This window comes from Carassius carassius, chromosome 32 (genome assembly GCF_963082965.1).
Source record: "Carassius carassius chromosome 32, fCarCar2.1, whole genome shotgun sequence".
Taxonomy (NCBI): Eukaryota; Metazoa; Chordata; class Actinopteri; order Cypriniformes; family Cyprinidae; genus Carassius; species Carassius carassius.
Genome location: NC_081786.1, coordinates 16,372,399 through 16,381,453, shown reverse-complemented (window position 1 = coordinate 16,381,453; position 9,055 = coordinate 16,372,399). Strand labels below are relative to the sequence as shown.

The 9,055-nt window shown below is 35.5% G+C and overlaps 2 protein-coding genes across 3 annotated transcripts; one reads left to right on the top strand and one right to left on the bottom strand.

The window, feature by feature from the left end:
- Positions 1 to 559: 559 nt before the first annotated feature.
- Positions 560 to 3,060, bottom strand: LOC132112851 (coiled-coil domain-containing protein 32). Its single transcript, XM_059520549.1, has 4 exons — positions 2,909 to 3,060; positions 2,430 to 2,653; positions 2,194 to 2,347; positions 560 to 968 (listed from the first exon to the last, which is right to left on the bottom strand). Exons 2-4 carry the CDS (start codon positions 2,644 to 2,646, stop codon positions 803 to 805), a joined length of 537 nt encoding a protein of 178 aa, XP_059376532.1. The 5' UTR covers positions 2,647 to 2,653; positions 2,909 to 3,060; the 3' UTR covers positions 560 to 802.
- A 48-nt stretch (positions 3,061 to 3,108) lies between these two features.
- LOC132112849 (protein-L-isoaspartate(D-aspartate) O-methyltransferase-like) lies at positions 3,109 to 8,554 on the top strand. 2 transcript variants are annotated; one of them, XM_059520547.1, is made up of 10 exons: positions 3,109 to 3,199; positions 3,457 to 3,516; positions 3,898 to 4,032; positions 4,151 to 4,255; positions 4,383 to 4,414; positions 4,493 to 4,597; positions 7,286 to 7,406; positions 7,492 to 7,577; positions 7,655 to 7,824; positions 7,961 to 8,554. In XM_059520547.1, the coding sequence occupies exons 3-10, from the start codon at positions 3,915 to 3,917 to the stop codon at positions 7,995 to 7,997; spliced, it is 774 nt and encodes a 257-aa protein (XP_059376530.1). In that variant the 5' UTR covers positions 3,109 to 3,199; positions 3,457 to 3,516; positions 3,898 to 3,914; the 3' UTR covers positions 7,998 to 8,554. The 2 variants fall into 2 exon arrangements, with proteins under 2 accessions (XP_059376530.1, XP_059376531.1); XM_059520548.1 differs by having other exon boundaries at positions 7,925 to 8,554.
- Positions 8,555 to 9,055: the final 501 nt, after the last annotated feature.

The window sequence follows — 9,055 nt, the reverse complement described above, 5'->3', positions numbered from 1 at the left end:
TATGATAAATAATAATAATAAAAAATTGACCAACTGTGGAACAAAGCAATGATGCTTGAACAGTATAATGACAGGAACACCATGGAGAGCTGCCTCATCCATATTCAACAATAGTGACATCTATTGGTTACTGCTGGGCAAAAATATCAGCATGCATCACTACAAAGGTCACACAAGAATCTCATTATGGCTGCTTCATAGTTTTTATTATCCTTTCAGAATAAAGTGTACAATTACTAATGAAATAGGCATATTATATCATCCAGCCCACTGACCTTGAATTTAGGGGACAAATGAAAAGATTTTAAATTCATACAAATATGCATGAAATAATGCATTTATAAATGTAATGTTTGTGTATGTTTGGATTAGTGTATAAACAATACTACAGGAAAGAAGTAAATATCAATACAAAAAATACAATTTAAATTCAATAGTAAATAATGAAATTCATTTGAGAACATATGTGGAATGTTACATGATAAAATGTAGTTAGGTTTTCATGCTTGTACTTCTCTCAACAAATCAGACTTCTGCTTTTGTTACTTGGCAAGTAAAATTTTTCAAAGAAAGAGATTGTATTTTTTAATTCACACGTGTATTTCTTTCAGTCCTACAAATATGAAGATACAATAATGAATCTTGAGTTGAAACCAGATTGAGAGACATGCACAACCAAAGACACCTTAATAGAAATCTGTGAATCAAATGATCCCATTAAATGAATCGTAATACTCCACAACCAGACCTCACATATTCTTGATTCCCCCAACACTGCTGGTCAGTTATTGCTGTGATATGGTTATTTCTCTGGGCTCGGGCACTCTTCCTCCTCACATGGCTTGTCAGTTTGGGTTGAGCTGGCAGGAGCCTCACTGTTCTGTGTGGGCAAGAGAAGGTACTCCAGCTCTTCTGCGTTGATGGCCACCCTTTCAGGAGACAGCCAGCGCTTGAACTGCTCCAAAGCACTGCAGGATACACAAGACCGAATAATTACACACAAACCAAAGAGTTTATTAAATTAATTTAACCCCAGAAGTAAATGGCTTTTTTTTTTTTAAATCATCTGCACAGAGAAAATGAATCTTTTGAAATTACCTAGAGTTCTGAATAATAGCCTAATCAAGGTCATTAATGAATATTCTAATGAATTCTAATGCAACTTCAGAGAACCTCAGGGCCATCTACAAGCTGGTAAAGTATCATTACCATTCGCTACTCCCACTAAGGTGGGCTTCTTAACTGGCTAAGCAGCTGCAAGCATATTTTCCACACTTGCTACAGGTGATGACAGGTCACAGACACAATCCAAGAGTAAGTCGTCAACAGTGTGGTTCAGGAAGTATTTTAGAGTCCTGACCTTCCCCTGACACGTTATTGTGTAATCTAAAGTAGACCATTCCAGTGAGAAATTGTAGAAAATATATATATGCTGGAACATTCTGGTGTGGGTAGAATACTCCTAAAAAGTATAAAAATGCAAAGATAAGAGCCAACATCACAAAATTATTCCATTAATGACCTTATTTTATTTTCTCAATGAAAAACACTGTTACTTTCATTAATGTTATATTCTATCATACAAAAGTTTGGGGACCATAAGATTGATTTTAAATATATATATATATATATATTTTAAATAATATTTCACAATATTATTGTATTTTTGATCAAATAAAAGGAGCCTTAAGCATAAGAGAAGTCTTTCAAATATATATATATATATATAAGGAGCCTTAAGCATAAGAGAAGTCTTTCAAATATATATATATATATATATATATATTTGAAAGACTTCTCTTATGCTTAAGGCTCCTTTTATTTGATCAAAAATACAATAATATTGTGAAATATTATTTAAAATAAGTGTTTTCTATTTGAATACATTTTAAAATTATTTAAAATGACCCGTGATGCAAAGATTACATTTTCATGAATTATTCCAGTCTTTAGTGTCGCATGATCATTTAGAAATCATTCTATGCTCAAGAAACATTTATTTTATCATCATCTGTTTGAAACCATTTCTTGTTATCATCATCAATGTGCTCCTTAACATTTTATGAACACATTTAATCAGGATTCTTTGATAAATAGAAAGTTAAAAAGAACAACGTTTATTAAAAGTTATCCCGTTTGCATAAGCAAGACTGAATAGTTAAGACCCCTGAGAGCGACAGATCTCATTCTTACCTCTGATCAAAGTTCCCTTCCTGGAACAATTCTGAGGTTTGGGCATCATGAAGGAATCTATCCCAGCATTCCTTTTTAGTCTGGGACAAGGAACGGAGCATTTCTCTTGATGTTACTTCATTCGATTGTCCCTTGATCCTCTTCAAACGATTTTCTGTAACAACAAAACATGCTCTTAGAAACCAAACCAACAAGCCGTATTAAATTACATGCTTCTCAAATATAATTTCCTGTACCTAAACTGGCAATGTAAACCTCAGAGTCAGCCATAGGTTCCCAGGGGCAGAAAGAAGCTCTGGGAGAGTTGCTCTGAGGGTTTCCTGGAGAGGAAGGCTCAAATGAGTCTGTAAACTGTCCACCATCCTGTACATGAGGCTCTGGCAGACTGGAGCAGATCTCAGACCACAGATCTCCACTAGATCGGACCGCATGGCTTTCGAATTCGTCAATCATCACGCTTCTAGTAATTAAAGCATTTATTTTAATGAAGAATCAAATGCGTGCTGTGAACACATGATAGGATATCAACATGCATGGTTTAATAATGAAAAGTCAGGCCTGTCAGGTTTCTATAAAGGGAAAAAAGCTGTTTTAACAGCGATCCATTACTCCTTGTTTACATAAGATGGTATCAAAAGCCTTAATGATTGTTGACATTACTAGGTCTCAAGCAAACCCAGAACATTATCAGTCATAAATTTAACATAGTGCTTACCTTAAAGTACAATGTTCTCAGTACACCTCAGATCTAAAAGAATATGTTAAAAAGGGGGAAGTGGGTAGGAAATACAAGCATTAGCATGTAAAACTCATCCTTCTCTTGCTTTCTCTTCACTCACTGCGCTGCTGAGATGCACGTAACCGACAGGGATTACCCACCGAATTTGATTGGCTGTTACACACGTCCGTCATTAATTCCGTGATTGTGATTGGTCGTCGAGATGTGTTTGGAAACGCTATTTCCGTTTACTTCCTCAGCACGCTGACATCGGGTCGAAATTTACGAGTAAGGATTAGTTCTGTCTTGACAGTTACTTGTAATTCATATACACCCATTTAGGCTCTGTTACCGTTTTAAAACAATATTATGCAAACTTGTACACGCTACGCTGCATATTATTCTTTTTATTGCTCAGGGATATTTATGGTTGTGCGTTAAAACAAACTACGTATTTTTTTAAAATTACGAGAAATTTTAAACCCCAGTTTGTTGCGTATATAATAATATTTTGTTATTTCACTGTCTTTTGGGTAAAAATGTAGGTTAGGTCCGATTCTCCTGACGCATGTTGGATGCTTCAGTGGTCTGACATCCAAAGACAGGTAACGTTAGATCCAGATAACATTAAAATGAACAAACACACTGTTGCATGCATGACAAATTCAATGATTTCTTTGGTTTTGTTAAGTTTACACAAAATTAAATGCATATACTTTTTATTATTGTTACAGCAATTCACCCTTTTGGGGGAAAAAACCCCATCTTAAATTAATTTAGGTTTGCTGCTTTACCAGCTTGGTAAGGTTGCTGGGTTTAAGGGCGTTCTAAGAACAGCTTGAGTTTGAAAAACAGCTTGATAAAGTAAAAGTGGTTTAAGCTGGTTATTTTCAGCGGGGTAAGACTCAGGACAGTTGTATGTCAGAGTGAGTTTACAGACTGTCCTAATTTGGCAGTTGTTGAAATCCAGACATCATTTGTTGCAGGCGCAGCTTATTAGGCAATGCAGACAGTGCTCAGACTGGCGGCAGTAGCGGTGCCTATGGGTTTGCTGCTCTCCAGAACCATGGCATGGATCTCAAGTGGCAAAACAAATATAGAACTCATCACCCGCTTAAGAGGTTAGTAGATAGATAGTGATACAAAAACAATACTTCAATGTTATTGTACATCTCAATACACAAATGTTATTTACATAGATTCTGTAGTAAAGAGTGTAATGTTGTCATTCTGTGACAGATCATGGAGTTATCCGCAGTGACAGAGTGTTTAATGCCATGCTTGCCACTGATAGAGGGATTTATTCCAGAGATCACCCTTACGCTGACTCTCCCCAGTCCATAGGTGAATTTCATATATCAGCAGGCATATTGGTTTGAATATATATGAAGCAAACTGGAAAAAACAAGAAAACGAATAGTTTTTTTTTTCACTCACATTGTGTTTGTGTGTGTGTTTGTTTTCTACAAAGGATACAAGGCTACGATCAGTGCCCCTCATATGGTAGGTCAGGCAAGCACCTCTGAAATAGATGCTACTGTTATATTTATATATGCTGTATATGAATCATTTGTTGTATAGCATGCACATGCTCTTGAGGTCCTCAGTGACAAGTTAACAGAAGGAGCTTCAGCCTTGGATGTGGGTTCAGGAAGTGGATATCTCACTGCATGCTTTGCCAGAATGGTGAGTGCTGTGTTTTTTCATATAATATATGTGTACTGTGTTTATTATGTATATATAAATATACACACATACAGTATATATTTTGAAAATATTTACGTGTGTATGTATATATATATATATACATATACATACATACATACATATATATATATATATATATTAGGGGTGTAACGGTACGCAAAAATCACGGTTCGGTACGTACCTCGGTTTTAAAGTCATGGTTCGGTTCATTTTCGGTACAGTAAGGGAAAGAAATGCAAACATTAAACTGCAGGTTGTTTATTACTATAAACTTTTTTTTTTTACAATTTGTTTACACTTTTTTTTAAATACTTTTTAATAAAATATATAAAAAAAAAAAAAAAAGTAAGAAATAAAATACTGCTGCAAAGTTCTCCACTAAATAAAATACTCTCAGTCTCAAAAATATATATAACTTTTCCAAAGTGTAAAGTGCAGCATGAACAGTTTCAGTTTTTAGACCTGCTCAGATTTCGTTATTGCGTTGGACCGATCGAATTAATAGCAAAGGTCTGTTTAAATGCCGACGGGAGCTGCGTTTGAATTACAATCGTTTTTTTCCTAGTCGTAGTGATGTTCACACTCGCGTGATGCCTTTAGAAAACTTTAGGCCGGTGACACACTGGCATATTGCACCTGTCAAACACCGTCAATACTGTTGATGGTGTCCTTTATCAGTAGGCTTTACATTTATGCTCAACATGAAGTATAGATATTGTTGTCGTCAGGGGCGTCATGCATTCATGATTTTTGAGGGGGCACATTTGGGGGGGGGGGGGGTCGGAAGTATAAGTCATTCTACGAAAGCACTGTATAACTGATATAGGCTTATTTTTTTTATTATTTTTTTTCCTTTTTATTCAAAACAATTCCAAACATGCTTAATATATCAGGAAGTATCTCGTTTCTCAAATATGTGTAGGTAAACGCGTTTTGCACATTTATAGATTGTTATTTGATCAATATATGGAAATGTAGTGTAATCTATTAACTACACATAAAAACCTGACTTTTTACTTAAGTGCCATATCATGCCATAAATTATTTTTAATACGACTGAATTTGCATTTAATGTAAATTTTAATAACAATATTGTAAGATACTTATTTTAACACTTTCATTTTACAGAGAGTAAAGAACATTTACATTATCAAAAAACATTTTCATTCAGTCTAGCCAGAGTTCAGGCACTCTCAATAACTCCCATTAAAATCACTGAAGCACTTTACATTATGAAACGAATATCTTACTTACATTCGTACGCACATCTGCACTTTTTGTTGTTTCTGATGAGAGAATTCGCTAAATAATTCAGTCAGCGAGCAAGTGAACAAAACGTTTCAGTGATGACTCTTCTGGACGTCTCTCATTGGCCATTGCATCCATAAGCGCAACAGAATAGTTTCTGATTGGTTATCATGAAGCGTTGTACGAACGCGTCTGTCTCTGGCTCAGCGCCAGCCAGCGAACGCAGATTTGAATTTAGCAGCTGATGCTGTGCACTGAACGATCTAATCACACCGCTGTGATTGTATCAAATATATAAAAAAATTATTCTGCAATTTTTTTTTTCGTTTGGAAGCTGCATTTAAAATCCACTTGGCTCAGAAATCTGAGGGGGCACGACGCCTCTGGTTGTCGTGAAGACAAGATCCTGGTCTGTCGGCGGCCTCCCTCTGTCACCTACAGTAGCAGCAGCACTTCAGCGCCGCGTCGGGCAGGATTCTGGTGTGTAAAGACACAGAAAACGCGAAGCAGGTGTCACGCAACTGACAAACAGCAGAAACACCACGCTCACGCCACGCAGCCAGTGTGTCACCGGCCTTAGAATCAGCTGCAGGGCGGGATTTGCGCTGAACGCAAAGACTTCCGCCACTTAATATGTTCGTTTGGAAACACGAAAATGTTCCGCAAACAAAATATTGCATTCGGTCATTCGGTACACACGTGCACCGTACCGAAAGCCCTGTACCGAAACGGTCCGGTACGAATACACGTACCGTTACACCCCTAATATATATATATATATATAATTTTTATTTTATATTATATATAAATATATTTAATATACAAATATACATTTTTTTCTTATATATGTTTATGTGTGTGTGTATTTTTATTTATCCTTTATTTTAATTTTTTTGAATAAGCACTGTTATTTTTACCTTCTTTTTTTTTTACTTTTTATTTATCAAAAAATCCTGAAAAAAAGTAGAACAGGTCCCAAAACAATTAAGCAGTACAGCTGTTTCCAGCATTGATTGTAAATCAGCATATTAGATTGATTTCTGAGGGATCATATGACACTGAAGACTGGAGTAATGACGCTGAAAATTCAGCTTTGCGTCATGGGAATAAGTTATATTAAAATAGAAAACTGTTACTTTATATTGCAATTATATTTCACAAATTTTTTTCTGTATTTTTGGATCAAATAAATGCATGATGAGCATGAGCATAATAAACTTATTGAAAAAAGAAATTTCTACACCAACATTAACGATAACTCAAATTTGACAAAATACACAAATCTATATAACTAAATTATATACATTAAAATATGTATATAATAATATAATTTGGATTCTTAAATAGTTTTACATAATTATTTTATTTATTTAGATATACTGATTCCTGTTGTATATATTTGCTATGTTTGTTCTACAGGTAGGGCCCTCTGGAAAAGTAGTGGGAATTGAGCACATAAATGAGCTGGTGCAAGCCTCTGTGAAAAATGTCCAGGCAGATGATCCAGAACTGCTTGCGTCTGGACGAATTAAATTAGTGGGTGAGTGATTCAAATTACTTGTTAAAATAGTTATTGAGTTTTTGCAACTTGTTTTGGTGAAATGTTCTTTTTTTCTCCCTTGCAGTGGGTGATGGCCGGTTGGGTTATCCTGATGAAGCCCCCTATGATGCCATTCACGTTGGAGCAGCAGCTCCTACACTCCCTAAAGCTGTATGCACCTAATGAATAATACTTAATTGTTACTCACATAGCCTGCAGTAGTCTTATTTAAACATATGCATCAACAGCTCCTGGAACAGTTGAAACCAGGTGGGAGACTTGTTTTGCCTGTGGGCCCAGAGGGTGGAAGCCAAGTTCTGGAGCAGTATGACCGTCAGAGCGATGGTACTTTCCTCAGGAAAGCACTGATGGGTGTGGTTTACGTCCCACTGACAGACAAACACCGCCAGTGGCCAGGGTATGCATCCAGTCCTTATGAAATAAAGCAGAATAGAGTGATTTCTGTTGCACTTGAGCTTATCACAACTGCATGGTTGTGGATTTGTTTCTCTTCCTAGTGATGAGCTCTGATTGCAGTATGGTTGCCCCTGCAGGAGATGGCGCTGGTGCTGTGGTTCAGAAAGCCCTTAGGGCTGAAGAAACACCTCCCATCCCATCTCCACCTGCTGCCTAGCAACACACTCGTCTAAATCATTCAGATTCTTGACTTAAAACTGAAGTTCAAATGCAGCGACTGCTAGATGACTAAAATGAATGCTGTAATTTCTCAGGAGGTGTCTCTTCACATACTTAAACTGAGTCTGCAAGAACTTCCATATGTAAGGCTTGTGATCTCAGTAGCTTCATAAGTGGCCATGTGTTCAGTTTTCACATACTATACAGCAAGAAGCAATCAAAATAGAGTACAGTTATATGTGGAAATGTGCTATGAATGTGCTATGTCTCACTTCTAAGTTATATGCCAAGGCTTAAATAAATGGGGAAACAAAATACTTTAGCTAATTAAATTTAAAAGTTATTTTAAAAACCTATTCTCTTTTTTTGTAGTCTCTGTGCATGGAGTCAGAATTTGAGTTGAAGTGTTGCTGTCGTCTAGTCAACTTTGTAAAACATTATATTAATCTACACATTAAATGTATAATCATATGTTAATTGTGTGCACAGTTAAATGTAAACATAATATATTGCCTTGTCTTTTTTTTTTAAATCAAATTAATAAAGCTTGGTATACTATAATATGGGATTTATGAACTACCTTAAACTATAATTTTTTTTATCCTTGCCAAGAAATATGAAATATAAATAAATACATAGAAATGCATTAAAATAAGTAGAAAAAAAACTAAATGCACATATATCTTGTGAAGAGGTATGAGATTAATGGCCAGTGTCATTAGAGTATGACCTTTTTTGTGGAAAAAAAAGGTAAATGATTTATTCACTTGTGTAAAGATTACATGTGTGAATACAAGCAATGGGCATTATTGATTTACATGTGTTCAATGTTCAGCAAATTTGCACATGAAAATAAAAGATTTATCAAGTTACAAAAAATGGAAGGAAAACACAAAAATGGGAAGAAACAAAAAATGATACAAATGATTATGTAATACACTTAATTAGGCCTACGTGTGTAGAATAAAAGTAGATACAAAACTTTACACCATAATTCATAAACACATGACATT

Excerpts from the sequence above, each read along its gene's own strand:
- LOC132112851 (XM_059520549.1), bottom strand. The coding sequence starts at position 2,646 with ATGATTGACGAATTCGAAAGCCATGCGGTCCGATCTAGTGGAGATCTG. Across the intron at positions 2,348-2,429 it reads GGTTTACATTGCCAGTTTAG|AAAATCGTTTGAAGAGGATC; the intron begins GTACAGGAAATT and ends TTGTTGTTACAG. Across the intron at positions 969-2,193 it reads GAAGGGAACTTTGATCAGAG|TGCTTTGGAGCAGTTCAAGC; the intron begins GTAAGAATGAGA and ends TGTATCCTGCAG.
- LOC132112849 (XM_059520547.1), top strand. The coding sequence starts at position 3,915 with ATGCAGACAGTGCTCAGACTGGCGGCAGTAGCGGTGCCTATGGGTTTG. Across the intron at positions 4,256-4,382 it reads TGACTCTCCCCAGTCCATAG|GATACAAGGCTACGATCAGT; the intron begins GTGAATTTCATA and ends TTTTCTACAAAG. Across the intron at positions 7,578-7,654 it reads CTCCTACACTCCCTAAAGCT|CTCCTGGAACAGTTGAAACC; the intron begins GTATGCACCTAA and ends ATGCATCAACAG.